Raw genomic sequence first — 22447 nt, 5'->3', positions numbered from 1 at the left:
CTGGGGTACATCCTACTTCGTTGAGAGGTATTATTTTTAATACACTATTGGACTCAATTTGATATTTTAATTGTATCAGAATTAATAAGTGAGATTAGCTTAATTAGCTTAATTTCTTCCCTCCCTTCTTTCCTTCCTTCCTTCCTTCCTTTCTTCACTCCTTCCTTCCTTCCTTTTTTCCCTCTATATATAGTTTAGGATCAGATTAATTAGCTTTAGAGAATGCATCTTGTTTTATGCTCTGGGACAATTAATATAAAATTTGTATTTATCTTGAAATTTTTGTATAGCACTGATAAAATAACCTGGATCTAATCTCATGATTTTTTGACTACTTTGACTGCTGTAAAAGATTCTGTCCACATCTTTCAGATCACTCTTATAGAAGACTATAGCACTTTGGAATATGGGTTAATAGCGCAAAAATTTTCTGCCAGTTTAGTTTTTCTTCTTTGATGTTTTAGAACAATATTGTTGAATTCACTTTGTTAAATATCTACTGCTCTACTCTTTTCTTTTTCTTAACAAACATTTACTGAACACCTATAGATATAGGACATGAGTGTAAATTTAAAAATAAGAGATGGGCCTTGTGCTCAAGGTAATTAGAGGAAATTAGTGTAGAAACAGACTTGTGTACAATTAACTATAATCTAACAATAAAATATTAAGTCTTAAAAGAATGATCTGAAAAAAATGATATGAGAGTGAAGGCAGATACCACATCCTGCCCTCCGTCTGCAGCACACAGTGGGGTATTGCTCCAGGACCTTGCTTCAGATGTGTAAGATCCCCCATCCATTAAACCATTGATGTCTCTTAAAAAGGGATATGACATTTCAGAGATGAAGTTAGGTAAGAACTTGAAATTCTTTAATTTAATTTTACTTTTAATTTTATTTTATGGACAATGAGGGACTCCTGAAATCTTTTGAGCAGGTAGATAGCTTGATCTGGTTTCATTTTATTATAAAATAAAGGGGATGATGAAGGGGAAGACAGCTTCAGGCTATTATATTTGTCTTAAGGTAAATTCTATAGAAAAGAGAAGTTGTAAATAGTACAACACCTTTGTAAATCAAGGTTTGAGGGTTGAAGTCACATTTGTACGGAAAGATTAGTTTTTCGCCACATTTTGTCACAAAGGATACTTTTGATCAGGGATGTTATTAAAAATATTTAATAACTAGTATGACACAGGTCCTGACAATCAGAACAGGGAACTGACCAATCAAAATAGACCAAGTCATAAATATGTAATTAACAAGTGTGACCATACCAGTATGTACTGGCTGAATGTCAAACTTGCCTTTGACCCCAATTTTACAGCCATGGATCTCATGATTTGAAATATTCTACTTGTTAAACACATTTCATAAATTAAGTAAAAAAATAATTTATTTTCCAATTTCTTAATTTAATAATAGATTTCTATAATTTATATTGGCTTAAGATTAGTATCACACACACACACATTACATAAATGTCTTTATAACTGACCATATTTTTAGTTGCCAAAGTCTCTAGCACTCCCTTTTGTTTTACACATATATGTTATATTATTTTACCTACCTGAACCCAGACGGCATATGTGTTTGTAATCCCTGATTTAGATCTTTTTATGTCTTTGGAGACATCATTTTGTTCATGTCATTATCCAATTCCAATGGTAATGAGTCATGCTGTGATAGGGTTTTAAAAATTTCTGAGGTGGCTCCATCTCTTGAAGCACTGTTAACTCAGAAGATTTTACAATTTACATTTGGCAGGTTCTGCTTGAGCTGAATTCACATTGACTTCCATTTTAGTTCAAAGACTTTCTGTCTCTAAAATTCTACTATTGACTTTCCAAATGATTTTGAAAATGACAATTGAATTTTTATACTATGCAAAACTTCTCATTTTGATTTTTGTTTTGAATCTTCCTTCTACTCATATACACTGCTCCTTCTCTAAAATCAAGTCTCTTAAAACTGCATGTCCCCAATCCCCCCACCCCCCAGCCCATAAAAGCATCTGTGATCTTGAGTAATTCATGATGGTACCCTTGGCCCATATGCATAGGCAGGAACCAACTGGCAACATTCTTGTGCCACCTTGGTCTGCCTATTACTTTCATGCCCTCCTCATGCCTCCCCTGGGACCACTTGCTGATGCTGTGACAAAGTCCAGTCTAAGATATGGCCAACTTTGTGCTCTAAATGGGCTGGTCTTCCCCTCCCATTGTTCTTTGTAAAGGTGATGGACAATTTTAGTGAGGAAAAAGTAGTGGAAGGGCAACCAGAAGAATGCTGAATGGTCACAGACCACGTGGCAGATATAATGTCTTTTTGATTACCATTAATGAGCTAAGATGTACATTGGGGAAAGTACATTCCAAGGACTTCGTGAGAGGACCTTATGACTGGATCCTGTAAGTCTTGCTTAAATTCACAAGAACTCAATGTCCGCACGTCCTGACTTTTACATTGTACTGACCATATTAAGTAGGCTAGTGGATGGCAAACAAATGACAGAATTTGGGGAAGTTTTTCTTTTTCCTTTGAAAAAAAAAGGCAGATGGTGTTTTGAACACAACTTGCCATAGAACATGAAAGCATAAGAGTTCTGGCTGTTTGAAGGAGAAAAAAAAATAAGTCGACTTATTTTAATGGTATAAACTAGCTTTAGGTTTTCTCAGGGGCTTAAAGAAAAGAGCACTGAGAAATGGGAGTGAACTGCAAGATAGGGTTTGTGTAGCAAGTACCTCAAACCACAGAAGTCACATGGGCTCTTTCTGCTTTGCTACTTTTGATTACTTGTCAGAGGGTTATACTTTTAGCTTCCCCCAGCCTGCAAGGCCACTCAACCATGTGCTAGCTGGAGTAATCTTTATTCACAATGTCTTTACAAAGGCTCATGCAACAGAGCAGCAATGGCAATTTCGTGGAGTACTGCACTGGTCCAGCGTATAGCTCATACCCCACACTCACAGGCAGCTTTCCCATGGATGATAATAGAAGGCTTCAAATGCTGGCAGATACTGTGGCTACTTTGCCTCGGGGAAGAAAGCAGGTATGATTGCTATTTTGTACCTTTTAGAGTGTTCATGTTCTCTTGAGAGCAGAGTGATATGTTTGTCTGACTGCATATTAAAAATGTTATTTTAGCTGCTTTGGAATTAGTGGCTCAGAGTATGGGTGAGGAAGGAGGTGAGGAGCGCAGAGAGCTCCTGCACTAATCCTTAAATCTTAAGATTTCAGACTATAAGACAACATTTTTAAGGCAAAAGTTAAAAGAAGATTGTTTTTCTCACTGGAAGAGGTATTCAGGTAAAATAAAAATCATTGAGCACATCAACTTGAAGATGGTGTATGTAGACACAACCAGTTTGAGAGTTATTGTTCCTTTTTTCTTTTTCCAATGTCTCCCATTGATTCCTTCCCTCCCAGCCTCTCTCCCAGTCCTTGATAGTCATTTCAGTTCATAATCCAATGAGAATACTTTTTTTAGGGCAAATTTTATTGACTAAATTATCTTCAGTTCTGGGGCACTGGCACATACCTCACACTATTGGGAATTAAGACTCTTAACGGGATAAATGAGCGCAAGATCCACCACTTACTAGCTGTGGAATCTTGAGTAGAGTCGCTTTCTTCTCTAAGATTCAGTTTTGTTTTTTCTAAAATGAAGATAATAATAGAACCATCCAGTGGAGCTCTTCTGCGGCTTAAGTGAGGAAATGTGCAGGGCTTAACAGAGTGACTGACATGTAGTATGTGCTCAATAAATATGCTATTATTTTAATTTTTATTGAAAAGTATTTCCCTAGAGAGGAAAACTCATTTGGAAAAAATCCATGTACAACTGGATTTATTGTGAGTTTTTATTTCATTTTTCAATTTCCAGCTAGTAAAAAAAATTTAAACCAAAACACCTCTTCAGATTTTGGTTAAATAACTTGCTATAATGCACCACATACATATCTGAATACAGAAAATATTAAGAATTGCTTTAAAGCATGAATTTTTGCCCTTAAATCTTGTATGCACATCATATGTTCCTCTTAAGCCTTCTAATTTCAGGATTAGAGATTTACAGCATAGTGGGAGAGTCGTGATCTTTTTTCAGTGATGTACATAGCTGATTCCTTGGTATTTTTCACAATGAAGATAAGGGAATAATTTGTCATGGTTTGGATGATTGATCCTTTTCAATCCAAAAGTGCCTTTATGACATTGTTTAACATAATAATGAATATTCCTATCAATTTACTGTCTGAAACTAAAGCAACTGTGGGAAGTACCAAAATCTCTATTCACTTTTCATATGTACAGCAGTGTAGGGTGTACAAAGATGAGAAGGACACTTTTTCCTGGCCTTATAGGGTTTACAGTTGAGTAGGCAGAACCAATAGGCATTATACAACATAAAATAACATACCTGCTCTAATCCAAGTACATGTCTTTGAATACAACCTTGAGGGATAGCTATTCCAGATACTGAAGGGTATTCTAGAGCAAAGGAATAATTAAAATGCCACAGCACAGATCTTGGGGCTCTTAGGGCAGTTTAAGTAACAACACATTATTGTGTTAGGTGGACCTGATGAGAGTCTGTGTGGGAGGGGAGGGGAGACCTCAGAGCTGGGCTGCTTTACACAACACTTGGACACTTCCCCTGAGGAAGTAGTAATTCGACCAGCACAGGGAAACAACTGAGCATGATTGAGTAGAAGGTTTTAGGAACCTTAGTGGGGAAACGTGCTTGTCGGTAAGTGGGTAGAGACTGGCAGTGAGGGAGCAACTTTCGTAGTTGGAGAAAGAAGATTCGAAGGAATGGAGAAGAGACTCAAAGGCTTGGCTGTGAAGGCAGTGAAGAAGGAGGAGACACATCTGGTTTTAAGCCTGAGTGAAGGTAGCATGAACTAAAAAGAGGAATCAGTAGAAGGCTATTGGCAGAAGATAATGAGAGGGATGTAGGCATATGAGATGTACATGAGTGTGTGTGTGTGTGTGTGTGTTTGTGTATAATCTGTATAATATCTACACGTACACACACATTTCCACACCAGTTATTTTATTCATATGTTCTCATCTTTTTTAGTTCTTCTCTTTTCCCTTTTCTCATATTCTTTCCCATGCTAAGACTTTTCCTATTCAAACAGCTTTTTCTTACTGTTGTGAGTTTTACTTAAGAAACAAAAAAGACAAAACAAAACATCTTGTATACGATACTTCTGATTCTGTACAATTATCATCAGTGAGGCTTGATGCAAGTTTATCCCAACAGTTCAGAATTTTCCGAATGGACGTTCATTTCCCTTAACTGGTTTTTTAGAGAATAATCACCTATTTGGCACTGACTGAACTGCAGGCAACAAGATCCCCGTGAGGCAATCCCACAAGCCGGTGTTTCTCTGCCCACTGTTATTTTCAACCCTTTCAGGGCTGACGTCAACAATTCATACTTCTTGTTATCATTGGCTTTGCTTTCCGCAAAGCCCTATCTGGTTAGCCAGGGTGTTTATACTCAACATTATTTAAAAACAGATTTCTGTGTGTTTATATGATCTCAATACCTTTATTTTTAGGAGGTGACACACTCTCAGTATGGCTCTTACTTCTGAACATGGTTTTAGAAAAAAAAATCTCTACAATGGAAAACGCTGTAGGAAGGAGACAGGACGAAGTAACGTCATCTTGATGAATGTGACAATGCTAAAGGAGTAGCCATTGGACCTTACACCCACTCTCCCAAGGGTAGTAGGTTGTCGTTGGAAAGTAGTTTTCACTGAATGCTATAGTGAAAACCTGATAAACAGAGGCAGAAGCCTGAATGTGCATTAGTGGGACCATAGACAGACTCTCTTTGCCTGGTTTTCTTTTGGTTATCGAATTATTACTAAATAGACAACTTCTGGAAGGGTTATTTCACTTATAAGTTCAGGTACAGAATATTGTGCTAAACCTGGTAATGCATGTATATCTGGGATGGGTTCTGCCCTTCAGAAGCTTTTACATTATTTCTGGCTACACACCCATCCGTTACCAAAACTCCCAAGTGTTCCTGACGGCAAGATATTTTGATCATTTAATGAATACTTTTAGTAGAAAACTGTTAATTTCACTACAAAAGAATTGGAAAAGTATTCTCTAATCCATACCGTGGTATGCTTAGAGACAATATCCAAAAATATTTTCTTGAAAAGGAGGTTCATGGGCCCACAATGAGACTTTCCCGAGAAGCCGCAACATTCTATTTGGGTTCCTTAAGGGCACTTAAAGTTAAAAACTTGAGTTCAGCTCTATTATTTTGCTAATCTTAGAATATTTCTGTGGAGCCCTGCTATCCTAAGGCTCCTGACGTAAAAAGGAAAAAAAAAAACGCTGTGTTCATGGAAGAATTGGGGAGAATGAGGCAGGGGACTGGAAAGGGAGCAGTGCACATAATTTAGGGACTTTTGAAACAAACAACAAAGACAAAAATACCTCGTCCGTGAATAGGTATCCTCCCCTCCCCCACCCGCAACAGTTTCAGGAAATGAGTACACAGTGGGGGCAGGAAGTAACAGGCTGTTACTTAGCAGCAGAAGTGGCTACAGTATGGAACTACCAGCTCCTCTGCAGGGCTGTCTGTCTGGCTCTGCGGCAGATTATGCCTAGTTTTTGCAAACTGACAGCTGAAGTATTTGGTCTTGGTTTCCCACTAAAGAGGGGCATTGTGAATCATTGCATAGCAGCAAAAATTACATTTTTAACCTTGATGTCTAATCTTTTAAGTCATCTGACTAAAACCAAAAGAGACTGATCCTCAGCCCTACCCCAGGCATCTTTATTTTAGAGGCTAGCAAGGGGTTAAGGAGCTTTGTCTACTCAGCAGATGTAATTGAACGTGTAGTTTGCAGCCCTGCCAAAAACTGCTAAACCTAGATTTCTCGTATTAGATAATGTGTAATAAAAGACAGCTGTTGCCAGCATATGCTGTTCATTGCACACCAGTTCCTCATTCATGAGTTTTGGTGTCATCCCCACAGCCCTATGATAAAGCTCAGGCTGGGAGGGCAGTCAAGGGAGCAGAGACTCCACTGGTCAGATTCTAGAAGAGGGCTGCTCAGTCCAGAGAAAGGGCTGCAGGGAAAACTTTTTCTAAAGTGTAAGACCTTTGGTAAGACCTCAGACGTACTTCTTGTCACTTAGGCAGATAGTTGGTTGAACCCTGAGAACATTCCTTTCCACATCGCCTGAGTCTGACAGCCCAGATCAAAACCAAGTAAGCATTGTGTCAAGACGTGGAACGTGTCAGAGAATTTGATGGTGCTTAATTTATTTAAATTGTTTTTTATTTAAACGTTAGGTGCCTATGACAGGCTCATTGCTGATCCAGAGTGGAAACTAATTCATCATTTGATTTAGCCTGAGTTTTTCCTTTGTGTCACTGATGACCCGGATCAGTCAGTCCACAAGAATTGAGTATCTGCTCTGCATCTCACCTTGTGCTAGGCAGATATTTCCATATTAATCTAGTCGATTAGCTAGACAGAAAGGTTAGACCGAGAGAGGTGGGGAAATTTCCTTCTCTATAGAAGTCTGGGATTTGTCATGTGGACTTTAACAATTTTATATTTGAATCTACCTAGAATAATTTTTGATTTAGAAGGCAGGTTAATGGTGGAAGAGATGAAATCTTGAAGTTCCCAGCAATGCTATGATTATTTGCTTAGCAAAAGGGTGTTTAAAATTGGTGAAGGAAGGCTCAAAATTGTAAGGATTCATTAATTTTTGCCACCATTCATTCATTTAGCAGTTGTGTATTAAGGCATTACTGACTTACTTTGTTTTCTATTAGTCCTTTTTCTATGGTTCTTGTTGTTTTGCGATTCAGGTGTTTGGTTTTTATCATTGTTTTCTTTCATTTTAAATTTTACTTCATATTTTTAAATGTCTACCCTTGAGCTTTTCCTATGGATATTTAATTTAATGAAGGACAAAGTTGAAGACTCTTTTACTTTAGATCTCCCACCACCTCTTACTTGCTCGTATTGTAGTCTAGTAGTTTACTTCTGTTTGTCTGTTTAGCTGTTTTTACGGTTCCACTCGACTCCAGGCCCTGTGATGGGTGCTGGGGTAGAAAGTAAAACAAATACATTCCCCAAGAGACCCAAAGGATATGGGGAATTATGAACAGAAGTGAGGTATTTAATCCAATCTGCCCTTCACATAAATACACATCTATGCCTCCACATGAATGAATATGTGCATGAATATGTGCATTATCTGATGAATATTGACAGCAAGAGTAATAATTTTAAATATAAACCCTAGTTATGATTTACAGATAGCATAATTAGGTATGACCTACCTAAGTGCTTTACAATCTGAAAAAAGGATCAAAGCCAAGCAAATGGAAATAATGAAAGTAGTAGTAAGAAAATGTGAGTACAGTATAACAGAGAGATTGAGAATGCTTGGGCATATCAAATTTACTGCTCTCTTCCACAAGAAGGCAACCTACTGCATAGCTGAATGGTCCCCACCCTTGTTAATGGTACTTATCAGGACAAAATCAGGCTGAAACAAACCATACAAACTGTTATAGGTCTTCCACAGTTAGTCCTTATAAATTGAAAATAGATACTTTTTAGCAAATATAGAGAAGTTTGTTTTTTTTTTTTTTGGTTCTGAGCCTTCCTATTGCAGTCTTCAAGATGATATAAATGATTTGAAGTCCAAAACTGACAAGAGAGGAAAATATAATTAATTTACATCAAATTGTTAAGAAGAGATCAGGTCTTCATTACGTTAACATTACTGACCAGTGGCCAAATTCTGAACACTGAGCCATTCCAGAAAATTTGTGAGAATGCTGGCATTTTGTACTTGGTAATTCAAATTCCTTATAGTGATGTAAGCTTCTCCACTAACAAATGCCTTAATGAAGATTTAATTTGTGCATTAATTTATTCTACTTGTTTTTCTCCTGGCTTTTATCCTCTATTTTACTTTTATTTGTTTGGACTCCTGCATTGATCTCCTGATATTTTCTGTAGTCATTGACATATGAGAAGCATAATAGGTTGCCAGTTAAATAAACACCATGGGTTAACTAGTAGCATGAGCTTATGTTTTGGAGCCCTGGACAAACACTTGAGAAAGAGCTAATTAACATTTGTTAATTCCTAAGCAAATAAACAAAACAAAAAACACAAAAACTCACTATAATTACCTTAAAAATAAGATGCCACTTTTTGTTAACTTTTACTTTGTTTATAATGGTAGACTGTATCCTGGAAGCTTATGTTTATATGATCTTTTCCCAAAACATGCAGAGGAGTAAAGGTGATGTCATTTATATACCATTTACACCATTCTGAGGTTCCTTTCCTTTCTTGGCTGGAGATCTCACTGTACTCTTTTAAAACTATTGCAAAAATAAATCATTAAAACAATTGAGGTTTTGAGTCTCTGATTTCACCCGCATTGTGCTTCTGGGTATTAGTTAGTTCTTTAGAGATGATTTTATCCTGCTAAAAACAGTAACATATTGAACTATTACAATAAACAGTAATTTCATCAGCATCTCCCCAAACTGTCAACTATTTGGGTTTTATATGCCATTCCATGGGCGTTATTTTTCTTTGGATTTCAGTGTGATTATAAATTGCTGTGGTTAACCTTTCAGAGGCTATTTTAAATACAGATTAGATATGAAGTTCTTTTTGCAAGCTTTGGAGCTTTGCCACATTACATTAACTCTTTTGCCATGGGGTATTATTATGGAAGCCTCATGTAATCTTTCAAGTGGACTAGCTGAATGGTCCCTTTCCCAGCTCTCCTTTGCTATCGCTAGAGAATGGAAATTATGGCCTTTCCATAACAATTTCCCAGGAGCTGGGCCAAAGAAGGTGATAAAAAACAAACTCCTTTGTGATATAGAACATTTTGCAGATGTGTCTTAAGGACCTTTCAATAACTGTGTGCTTGTGTTTTTCAGCTTGCTCTGACGAGATCAAGTTCTTTAGGTGACTTTTCCTGGTCTCAAAGGTAAAGAAATTAATTTATTTTTTGGTTTCTCAGCAAGATATTTAGGAACACAGCTTTCCAGGCTGTTGATATCACACACACACACAGAGTCATATATACTTCAGTTTACATAAACATCAGCTATTTTTTATTGACAGCTATTTTTAATGATAGGTATGTGCCCAATGTTATACTTTGATCTTCATGCCTAAGTTTTTTGTTTTTTGTTTTACAGAAAGCTTGTTACTGTGGAAAAACAAGATAATGGAAAATTTGGGTTTGAAATTCAGGTGGGCAGTTTTCAGATTTTCCAGACTTTTAATGAAGAAAGTGGCACCGGTTATGTCATGATATTTGCAGACGAAGAATGAAGTTGGGCTTAGAGAACGATGGAGGCTGTGACTTGTTTTCAATGTTTTTGGTAGTTTTTCAGTGTGTTGGGTACCATCAAGGGAAGAAAACATTCAAGCGGATAAAAAACCCACCCTGAGACATAGTCTGCTTCTTGTTTGTAGTTGCTTTAGTCTTCTGGTAGATTTGAGACTGATCAGAAATTCTTGATATCAGCCAGCTCATAAATAAGAGAGCGATATACTCCTTATAATGTGCATTTTATATATTTGCATTAGTGATGTGTTTTTTTTAACATCTTTATTGGAGTATAATTGCTTTACAATGTTGTGTTAGTTTCTGCTGTATAACAAAATGAATCAGCTATATGTATACATATATCCCCATATCCCCTCCCTCTTGCGTCTCCCTCCCACCCTCCCTATCCCACCCCTCTAGGTGGTCACAAAGCACCAAGCTGATCTCCCTGTGCTATGCGGCTGCTTCCCACTAGTTATCTATTTTACATTTGGTAGTGTATATATGTCAATGCCACTCTCTCACTTCGTCACCCTTCCCCCTCCCCGTGTCCTCAAGTCCATTCTCTACGTCTGCGTCTTTATTCCTGTCCTGCCCCTAGTTTCATCCGAACCATTTTTTTTAGATTCCATATATATGTGTTAGCACACGGTATTTGTTTTTCTCTTTCTGACTTACTTCACTCTGTAGGACAGACTCTAGGTCCATCCACCTCACTACAATTAACTCAGTTTCGTTTCTTTTTATGGCTGAGTAATATTCCATTGTATATATGTGCCACATCTTCTTTATCCATTCATCTGTCGATGGACACTTAGGTTGCTTTCATGTCCTGGCTATTGTAAATAGTGCTGCAATGAACATTGTGGTACATGACTCTTTTGGAATTATGGTTTTCTCAGGGTATATGCCCAGTAGTGGGATTGCTGGGTTATATGGTAGTTCTATTTTTAGTTTTCTAAGGAAGCTCCATACTGTTCTCTGCAGTGGCTGTATCAATTTACGTTCCCACCAACAGTGCAAGAGGGTTCCCTTTTCTCCACACCCTCTCCTGCATTTATTGTTTGTAGATTTTTTGATGATGGCCATTCTGACCAGTGTGAGATGATACCTCATTGTAGTTTTGATTTGCATTTCTCTAACGATTAGTGATGTTGAGCATCCTTTCATGTGTTTGTTGGCAATCTGTATATCTTCTTTGGAGAAATGTCTATTTAGGGCTTCTGCCCATTTTTGGATTGGGTTGTTTGTTTTTTTCCTGTTGAGCTGCTTGTATATTTTGGAGATTAATCCTTTGTCAGTCGCTTCATTTGCAGATATTTTCTCCCATTCTAAGGATTGTCTTTTCATCTTGTTTATGGTTTCCTTTGCTGTGCAAAAGCTAAGTTTCATTAGGTCCCATTTGTTTATTTTTGTTTTTATTTCCATTTCTCTAGGAGGTGGGTCAAAAAGGATCTTGCTGTGATTTATGTCATGGAGTGTTCTGCCTATGTTTTCCTCTAAGAGTTTTATAGTGTCTGGCCTTACATTTAGGTCTTTAATCCATTTTGAGTTTATTTTTGCATATGGTGTTAGGAAGTGTTCTAATTTCATTCTTTGACATGTAGCTGTCCAGTTTTCCTAGCACCACTTATTGAAGGGACTGTCTTTTCTCCATTGTATATTCTTGCCTCCTTTATCAAAGATAAGGTGACCATATGTACGTGGGTTTATCCTGTTCTGGGCTTTCTATCCTGCTCCATTGATCTATATTTCTGTTTTTGTGCCAGTACCATACTGTCTTGATTACTGTAGCTTTGTAGTATAGTCTGAAGTCAGGTAGCCTGATTCCTCCAGCTCCATTTTTCTTTCTCAAGATTGCTTTGGCTATGGCAACATTTTTAAACTATTATTTGAAACACTTAAGAACATTTGGCTCTATGTGCATATTGTCTCATGCTCTAGGAAAATTTTAACTTCTTTATGGATTTCTATTTAATAGCCTAAGAATTTCATTTCTTATTTGCTGTCTGCTTTTCATGGCCATATTTGCTAAGGTGGTGAGTTAGGTCAAATGAAGTCTAGTCTAATTAAGTGCAAGAGAAGTAGTTTAAGTATTACTGTGTTCTTTTTCCATTACACTTTTGCATTTCTTTTAGAGGCATTTTGCATAACCATATCCTTATACTGCACATCAGTTTTTATATCTTAACTTTGGTGCTGCATTCAGAAAACTTTGGTGACTAAATATCAGCCCCACAGTTGTAAAGTCAGTGTGTTTTAAGATTAGGAACAGGAAGCTGCTATGTAAGATGTGTTTTATAAATAAAGAAACAAAATGGAACTCTAGCTGCAATGAATATGGAGAAGGCTCTAGGAGAAAAGAAGAGACCTCCTTTCCGAACTCTTCTACTTTTGAATTTGGTGAAATCTCTAATTCTTCCATCAGGTTTTAGAAGCATAGTACTCTCTCTTGTTCCTCATTCACATGAAACACTCCCTATTCTGTTGTAGAGACACTATGCTTTTTGTGACCACTTCTTTTCAAATGAGATTAACCCCAAGGATGTGCAGTGATTGCTACTGAAAACAGGAGCAAAGTCTACTCACTTACTCTTACTTAATGTAACCAGTGAGGATCTCTTCTCATTTTTCTATAGACATGTCACTGCTTCCCCCATGTTTCTCCCTTATACCATAAACACTTACTCTACATGAAGCAAGAATCAAAACTATCATTAGTAGACAGCCGGCTATAGTGCCTTGAAACTTTGTGGATTCACGTGAGCTAATGGCTTCACCTCTGGACTGCAGCATGTCTGTGTTATCTTAGTGATGCAAGGATCCACTCCTCTGCAAATTCCCTTATGGTGTATGCTTTCCATTACCAGCTCTACACCATAACCTATTCTCTAGTACTCATAAGATTTGTAGTAGTCATCAAATAGGGGACATGCTCTGGGAACATTTTGAAGACCAGATAAAACCTCATGTACCCTTATTGTGCCCCCATCATTAACACGTATTTGGGTCCTGGTCTACCAGGTGCAGGGCATGCTGGGAGAGAACAAGTCCACCTCCTCTGGTTTCCATGGGTGCTAGTTTTTTGCTGCTACAGAGAGTAATGTAGTAATTTGGCAGGAACACAGACCTTAGATTCATGTACACCTGAGTTCATGTTCTTTCATTACTTAGTAATGTGCCTGGTTCCAGTAGGAGAGCAGCAAACGACAAGTGTTAGAATGAAGGCTATCAGGCATGAGAAAGGCAATGTACTTTTGTGTCTCTAGGAAATGATTGAGCTAGAAGACTGGATAAAATAGAGAAATATCCAACTAATAATTTCTTTCCAAAACTTGGGGACCTCTGCCTTTCCTTCTCTAAGCCACAAATTTTACACCTGTTGCAAACATATACACAGGTGCAGGCTACATCAATTAACATGTTTTCCCTTCACTGTACCCACCTTGCTCCCTGGACATGGAGGGTAGATTCTCACTGATAATGAGAATCATTACAACAGTGGTTTCCCAAAGGAGGGTCTGTTATAGCTTTAGTTCATGCTCTCCATGAACCAGACCACCCTTCCATCTCTGGAAGGGCCCGGGCTGTGGCAAGAAGACTCCCTGGCAGAAAAGCTGTTAAAGGGATCTCTGGCATAGATGGAAAGTAGATTACACGATCTCTAAAAGTCCCCTCTATCTTTAAGATACGGGGATTCTAAATGCCTTGCAGAGTACATAGAAATCTCTTAGGTTAACAAAGTCAAGTTTCTAGAATTTTGACTGACTTCTGGTTCTGCTGGTTCTGGAGCCTGTAGGTCTGTAAAATCAAAAGGAATGAACATCGGGCATTCATTTCTCCACAGGGAAGCAGTACTGGAATGTCATTTAATTTTAGGAAACAGATGTTTAGAAGACTTACTCAACTCAGAATGCTGATTTTGATTCTAAATGCAACGAGACCTCATAACTTAAATATGTGAGAAAGAAAAATATAGGTCCTTGGGCCACTCTATTCGCCGAACATTTGTGCTGTGTTCTTGGTACAAATCGAAAACAAAACAAAAACAAAACCAAGCTGCTTTTGCCAAATTGAGGCCAGAGGCGAAGCATAACTTTTTCTAATTTAGTCGAGTGGCTAATGAATGAGTAGTCAGGGCGGATGTACCACCGAGCGCTCAGGAATGAAGGTAATTGAGTCAATCATAGTGCTTTTGAATGAATACAGGGCAGATTGTCATTATTTGCAGAACTCTGATTTAAAATAATTATTGTTGGCATATCTCCCTTGCTGGATGTGTACTGTTTCATACGCTCCTGTAGTAAGTACTTTAGCTCGGGAGAACCACATAGAGATTTTTCTCTCTGCTCTTGGCCATTATTGTCTTAGCCTATTGGGAAAAGAGAGACCAAATTTTTCTTGTTAAATATGCAATAATGATAGCATCAGGTGGTCTCTTAGGCTTGAAAGTCTTAAAGTCTTAAGCCAGTCTTATCCTACTTTCTTTCTTAAGCCAGATGTATTTTTTATGAATGGAGTCAGCTACAGCTTGTGTGGGAGAAGTGTAAGATTGGTACTTAGATTTAGTTTATATTCAGAAAAGCTTCCCAAATTGTTCTTTGTACTTATCTGTTATGCTGCTTAAGGTAACTGATACCGCTTAATATTTTTGTAACAAATAAGTTTTTTGGTAATGGTAATCCTTTTTATATTTGGTGATGGTAATTATGTATCCCTTTAATTTTACAGACTTACAGGCTCCAAAACCAGAACACCTGCTCTTCAGAGATGTGTACCCTGATCTGCAAAATCCAGGAGGATAGTCCAGCACACTGCGCTGGCCTGCAAGCTGGTAAGTTAGAACTATGCTCATGGTAGGAATTATTTAAATAGCAAGAAAAATAACTTTTTTGACAGTGAAGGTCAGGACATGATTGTTGCTTTGAATTTCCTTAACTCCTTTATGTTGCCAAGGTTTGGGTCTTGCTTGTTTTGTTTCATTCACGGGTCAGGAAAGATTATTTAACCAACCGTTTTAACACTCATTTATCTTGGCATCTCCCAGGTGATGTCCTTGCAAATATCAATGGTGTGAGCACAGAAGGTTTTACCCACAAACAAGTGGTTGACCTGATCAGATCATCAGGAAACCTGCTAACGTAAGTTTCCGGCTGCTTCCCGTGGGGCTTCAAAAATGTTACGGTCTCTCATCATGCCTGTTGAGTGAATGAATAGGCTTTTTGTTCAGGATCACAAGAAGGGAGGCAGTGCACCATAGCTTGGGGATTGGGTACAGACATTTTATCAGTTCCTTTTGTTTCTCAAGGTTTCCACAAACTTGAACATGTTGTCAACATCTGAAGTCAGAGGACATCAATAGCCCAAACATCTGAGTGGGCGGGATAGCATTTTTTAAATTTTATTTTTAATTCAAATTCAATTAAACTGGCACACATTCTCTTTGGACAGAGAGGAATGGGTCCAATTTCCATGGCTGATATAATCCTGTGGTTAGAACAAATGAAAGGTCAGAAGGGCTGAGTTTTTTCCTCTTCTACCACCAGCCAATTGTTTTTCTCTCCTAGTGTTCTGTTTGAAAGAACAGTCTGCCTGGCCCTCCTGCCCTGCAACACACACACATCTGCTACTATTCCCAACTTACTAATGGGACATTTGTTTCCCCAGTTAGAGATTCAACTGACATTTCCACCCTTAGTACCTAATAAGACCTTAGTAATTAGTTAAAAGATGGGATTCACACATTCACTAAAACGATATTTACTGAGCAAATACTATGTTTCCAGCTCTGTGATAGGCTCAGGAGAGACAAAGGCTCTTCTATGGCTTTATTGTGGAAGGAGATAGGTAAGAAGAGCCTGCCAAAATAAGTAATTTTGATATTTCAGTTATTGATAAGTGCTATAAAGAAAGTAAAACAAGAAATGGGATAGAACACTGAGTGAGAGGGCTGCTATTTTAGCTTAAGTGTTTAAAGTGGTCCTTTCTGAGAAGGTGAGCTTTGAGCTGAGAGCAAAATGAAGAGAAGGGATGGTTAGATGAACTGGTGAGAACATTTCAAGTAAAGGGAGAAGTCTCTGAGTTCTCAAAGTGGGCTTGGCATATTCAAGGGATAGAGAGGAAGCCAGTGTAATTGGTGGTTGGTGAATTAGGAAGGGAATAGTAAGAAATGAAGACAGAGAGTTCTCCAGGGAGCAGAGTATGGGCCTCGCCAGCCAGGCTTAATAGTTTTAGAATTTATTCTGATCATCTCATTTATTCTTCACAGAAGTTAGTTATATTCCTATTTATAAACGAAGTGACTCAGGCTGAAATGAGGTTTAGTTAAGACCAACCATCTAGTAAGTGCCAGGGCTGGGATTTGACCATCTGCTCTGGATGCCAGGCTCTGTTCTCCAGCTACACCACAGCTGCTCCTCGTAAGCTGCCAATAAAAAATCTGCTGGACACTGTTTAGTGATTCTAGTCTAAAACTTCAAAGGATGTTTTTTGGGGGTTTGTGTGAGAGTAGTTTTGAAAGATGACTGGTGGCGGTAGAGGACTGAGTCCAACTCTATGGAGCCTATGAGTTCAGGGTAAAGGATGGGGCCACTTGAGCTCCAGAGAAACTTGAGTCTATAAGGTAGGAATCATACCAAGTCCAGGAGAATATGCTGGTGATTAGAAACAGACACCTATATTCCAGATGGGTAAAGTGGGCAGACCTCAGGTGGATAATTAAAGAGTATTGGGTGGAGACAATCGGAAATCCAGAGATAAGGAAAATGAGAGACTGTTTGTACAGATACTGAAGAGAGCGGCCAATCTATGGCTGCAGTTCTGCCCACAGTCATCTATTGCTTGGGCAGGTCAGGTCAACATTAAAGTGCCAGATAGATTCATAGGGATTGTCACTATCGCCCAGAGTCAAGACCCGCTAATGAGAAAGCAGACAACGTGTTCTCTTGCTATCATCTCATTATCTTGGGTATAATGCTGTTGGAAATAGAGGGAAACTGGTCTCTGCATTTAATACTATTATTTTACCATGCCTTGAAAATTTTCTTGCATCTTTATAGAGTTACAGCTTATTTATCAGAATGAATTTGAACCAATATTTTTAAAATGCTTAGTTGTATAACTCACATATCATATTTATCTTATGCAGATTGATGGCATCTAACTTGAGCCCACAAATCAAATCAAATCACTCAGGATAGAGCAAGTCTTTTTATTTTTATAAGGACATTTGGTATAGGGAGAAAGAACACCATTAGATGGATAATTCTCAGATTAAAGTTTGTACACTTAAAAGGTTTTGAGATGAGAGAGTCATATGAAAGTTATTATCTCATAGTAGTTCTGATGCTATTTGTTCTAGTTCCAAAATTAAGGCAATTTACAGAGGTAAAATTTCCTAGAATCTTAGGGAAGAAAGGATTTTCCCTTGTTTCAACAAATAGCTTCTTGATTCCATTGTTTGAAAGTCCGTAGTGCCTGTTTTCATTGCTGTATCCCTCACTTTTAGCACAATGTCTAGAGTCTGGTACATAGTAGATGCCCAATAAATTTTCACCAAATGAAGGAGGTGATTCACCCAGACCACACAAGAATAGGTTCTAGCAGAGAACAACCGTCATTGCCATATAGGGGCTTCTATAAAATGAGCTACAGTTTACAAATAAACCAGAGTCTTTTCTTTCAGTCACCCTCTCAAAGAGAGTATTTATTTTCCATATTCTTTCTTTGAATGTTGTCAGAAGGTTTGGCTTACATCCAGATACTTGAAGTGCCGTGAGAATGGTAACATTTACGTTGCTTTTTAAGGATAGTCTGTGCTCAAAGTGTAGTACTCCATAAGGATGGTACTTGTTTGAAAGAATCACTCATGCTATTCCCCTCCCCCTCCTTTTTTTCTTAAAACAGGATAGAGACTCTTAATGGAACAATGATTCTCAAAAGAACAGAGCTTGAGGCAAAGCTGCAAGTTTTAAAGGTAATTTAATTTAATACAGTGAGACACATTTTTCATCCTTGAATGTGAGTGGTAGAATAAAGATCTATTTGAAGAATTGAGATAGCCCTTGAAGATGAAATGTCGTGATGAGACTAAACTGCTGAATTATCAAGAGCCATACAATTACCTTTGCAGGAATATTAAATTCCACAAACCAGGGCAAATCACTTTTTTCCTTCCTCCTTCTGCATGTCTATGAGGCTCAGAAAGGCAACAGGAAGGCACATCACCTGAAGAACTTTTCATTAATGCACCTGTGATCTCTTTCAATTTACATTTTGCTTGGAAAAAAACAAAGAAGTAGAAGCTGTCTTTTTGTCATTTTCCCAAGTGCTATATATGTGTGCAGGAGGGCCTGGGATTTTTGTTTTTCTGTTGTCCTCCTCTGCGTCCTTTCGATTTGCCTCGTTCTTACTACAAAAATCACCTCCCTCTACTCCTGTGGCTGTCCTTGAATCTACTTTCACTGGCAAATACACTGTCAACTTTGAAGAGGAAATTAAAGTTTACAGGAGATAGTGTACAGTGCAGGATGTTCCGTGAAAATTCTCTAGACTATTTGAGGGTCTTAAAAATCTCTGTTTCCTAGACTGGTGAGGTTCTGGCAGACCATGAAGTCTAGGCCCTCGCTCATGTGCATCTCAGGATGCGCTCAGTTATTGAGCTCAAGAGGGTAGAGTTAGTATATTCCTACTTTATCTTTTATTCCTCCCTTCCACCACATTTAATTCATCAACAAGACCTGTTTTCTTCTTTGTCAACATTGGTTTTATATTCTTGTCATTTTGCTTACCCCTGTGATCTTTTGAATCAATTTATAAAATTCATTGGAAAAAAATCCTCTTTAGACTGTGATAGTAATTGAATTGTATTTATAGAATAAATGATATCAATCGACGTTTTTATGGTTTTCGCTTTCCTTACTTCAAACACAGGCTCTCTCTTTCCATTCAGGTCTTTTATGTACTTCAAAAATATTTTGTAATTTCTTCATACATTTTTATATATCTTTGATTATATTTATTCCTATATACTTTCTAATTTTTTTGCTATAATAAATGTGGTCTTTTACATTTTCAACTGCTTATTGCTATTGATTTTTGTGTAAAGTTTTAAATCCAGGAGTCTTGCTGAACTCCCTTTATTCTAGTAATATGTTTGTAGATTCCCTTGGATTTTTTTATATAAACATAATATCATCTGAAAATAATGAAAGTTTTGCCCCTTTACTCCCAATTATTCAACTAGTTTATTTTTTCTTCTCTTACAATATTGGCCAGGACCCTCAGGATGTTGTAAATAGTGAGTCTTATTCTTCATGTTAAAAGGGGTGCCTCTAACATTTTATCATTAAATTTTTGTAAGGAGTAAATAGTTCTTCATATTATATTTAAGTTTTTTAAATTGTCGAAAGTTAATTTGTTTCTGCAAAAGAGAGAGAGTCTTAGTGAACATCATTTTCAGAAAAGTAAAACTGGCTTTTTCAGGCTTTTGTAAAAAAAAAAAGGAAAGAAATGTAGAATATAAACTAGTGATGTTATTTAAAACATAAGTGAAAAATAGGTTTATGTTTCATGGAATAAAGAACTCTCTTGCACAACACATATTTGCATGCTTCTAAGCATTTTCTGTTCTTTGAACATTTTCTCTTGAACTTTTAATATACATACTTTATTATTTTTTCTAACCTAGAAAATTTTCAACATCTCCATCCTCTCCCAGAACGTCATGAGGACCTTAACATGTTTAAATGCCCATTTAAGGCTCCATCTTCCTTATTATTGCTTACTTTAGAAAATTCTATCCATTTTTAAAATGAAAAAGACTGGCTTTTTTTTCTTAACAGCTGGTAAACAAGTATACCAACCAGTGAACTGTTGGCCTTGCCCTTGTTTCTTGTATTCTGTTCTTTACCTCCGGGTTTACTTTCCTTCTTGCTGTAGTATTATACTCCTTTTAGTGAGGGTAGGTGGGTCTTTATTGAAAAATATCTCTTTCACTGCTACTATAGAGTTTTATAGATAATTGAATTATTCTAAGTTGGTGTTTTGTCTCCTTAGCACTTTGGATGTATTGTTCCTTTGATATTTTGTTTATGAGGGAGCTCCTAATTGTTTATCCTTTGTAAGATACTCTGCATTTTCTATATTTTCTTCTAAAAGTTTTAAAGCTTTTTAATATCCAAGTCTTTAATTCATTCAGAATTAATTTTTGTATGTAGTATGAGATAGGATTCCAATTTTGTTTTATTTTTTTCTATTTGAGTACTCAGTTCTCCCAGTACCATTTATTTTATACAGTCCTTCTTTTTCCCCAACGGACCTGCAGTAAAACCTCTATTTTTAAGCTAGTTCCAGATACGAATGGATCTTACAGGTTTCCAATTCTGATCCATTGATCAATTTGTTTATATCAAACTCAGCTATTGTACCTTTGTAATACATATTGATGTCTGAATGGGCAAGCTTTCCAGGTTATTCTTGGCCCTTTGATTGTCTGTATACATTTTAGAATCAGATTGTTAAGTTCTATGAATGTATGTTGGAGTTCTGATAGATAATACGGTTTTATATAGATAGATCAATTTGAGGAGACTTGACATCCATATGGTATTGAGTTTTCTTACTGACAGACTATCTCAGTAAATAATTTTTAATTATTTTCTTTGTCTTTCCATAAATTCCTATAATTTTATGCAGATAGATCCTATGCAGCTTTTATTAGATTTTTTCCTTTGTAAAGTGATTTTTGTTCTTATTATAGTTTCTTTATTAAAAATAATATTTTGATTGAGATTAATGTGTAGATGTGTGAAATCAATTTTTCTGTGCTGTTATATTCAAACACCCTGCTAAACTATATAATTTCTAATAAATTACAGATTATTTTGAGTTTCTCATGAAGGTAATAACTATCTGTTGAGAATGATATTTAGCTCTTTTTCTTATTTTGCTACACTGGTTAAGGCCTATAATACAATGATGGATAGAAACTAAAATAGTAGGCATCCTTGCTTTGCTTTTGACCTTAAAGGGAATTCTCTTGATTCTTTCCTGTCTCTACGGTTATACTTTTCAGGATAAGGAGGCTCCCTTCTACACCAAGTTTTCTGGTAGTTTTTACAGTGCTCGTGTATTAAATTGTATCAAATACTTTTTTTCTGTAAGTGTTGAGGTGGTCTTCTCATTTATTTATTTTTAAAAATCTGTCAGTTTGGTGAATAACATTTAAAGGTTTTCTAATGTAAAACCACCCTTGCATTTCTATAATAAATCCAACCTGGTCATAATTTATCATCTTTTTTATATACTTGTAGATTTGATTTGATAACATTTTCTTTAGCATTGTTGAGGGTAACTTCATCTTACAGGTAGAATGGCCTGTAATTTTCTTTTCTCAGACTATCTTTTTTAGTTTTGGTATCAAATTTACTGGACTCTTAGCATGAGGTGAGGAGTCTCTTCCCCTTTTTGCCCTCTGGTAGAATTCTTGTAACACTATCTGAATCATCTGGGCTTGTGTTTCTTTTTGATGTGAATACTTCTAAACTCTGTTTCAGTTTCTTTATTAGCTATAAGACTGCTCAGGCTTTCTGTTTGTGTTTGTTTGTTTGAGCCAGCTTTATTGAATGATGTTTTTGTTAATAAAGTTTTAAAATTTTCAAATTTATTTCATGAAGTTGATAATAAACATTCTGTTCTCATCTTTTTCTTTTCTATCACAGCTGTGTTTGTGTCCCCATTTTCATTAGTACTACTTTTTATGCCTTCTTTCTATTTTTTTTTCCCTTGGTAATTCTCTCTAGAGGATTTCCCATTTTTAAGCCCTTTTCAAAACCCAGTATTTCAATTTGGGGCAATTTTTCATCTTTTGCTGGTTGCTTTTAAGGTGTTCTTTTGTCTTTCCTGATTTACAGTTTCACCACAATGTGATTAGGTCTGGATTCATTTCTAAATTTATACTGCTTGGAACTTGCAGTGTCCTTCCAGCCTAAAGACTTATGACTTTCTTCAGTTTTGGATAATTATCAGCTTGACTTTTTTGAATACACCTTCCTCATCATTCCCTGGATTATCTTCTG

The 22447-nt window shown here is 36.9% G+C and overlaps 1 protein-coding gene across 7 annotated transcripts in view; it reads left to right on the top strand.

Annotated features, from left to right (window-relative positions):
* The window catches only part of CYTIP (cytohesin 1 interacting protein), a 69584-nt gene that overhangs the window by 37421 nt on the left and 9716 nt on the right, over nt 1-22447 (top strand). For 4 of the 7 annotated variants that reach the window (XM_082465160.1, XM_082465159.1, XM_082465161.1 and 1 more), the window contains 6 exons: nt 2895-3054; nt 9973-10022; nt 10237-10291; nt 15102-15204; nt 15418-15511; nt 18276-18345. In XM_082465160.1, the coding sequence (XP_082321286.1) occupies nt 2899-3054; nt 9973-10022; nt 10237-10291; nt 15102-15204; nt 15418-15511; nt 18276-18345 (528 nt within the window). In that variant the 5' untranslated portion in view covers nt 2895-2898. Of the gene's footprint in view, nt 1-1470; nt 3055-3093; nt 9884-9972; nt 10023-10236; nt 10292-15101; nt 15205-15417; nt 15512-18275; nt 18346-22447 lie in introns of those variants that run through there. The other 3 variants (XM_082465157.1, XM_082465156.1, XM_082465162.1) reach the window with 3 other exon arrangements.

The sequence above is a fragment of the Balaenoptera physalus genome (genome assembly GCF_965194825.1).
Source record: "Balaenoptera physalus genome assembly, chromosome: 6".
NCBI lineage: Eukaryota > Metazoa > Chordata > Mammalia > Artiodactyla > Balaenopteridae > Balaenoptera > Balaenoptera physalus.
Note: the sequence above shows the minus strand (reverse complement) of the source record. Positions and strands in the feature narration are given on the sequence as shown.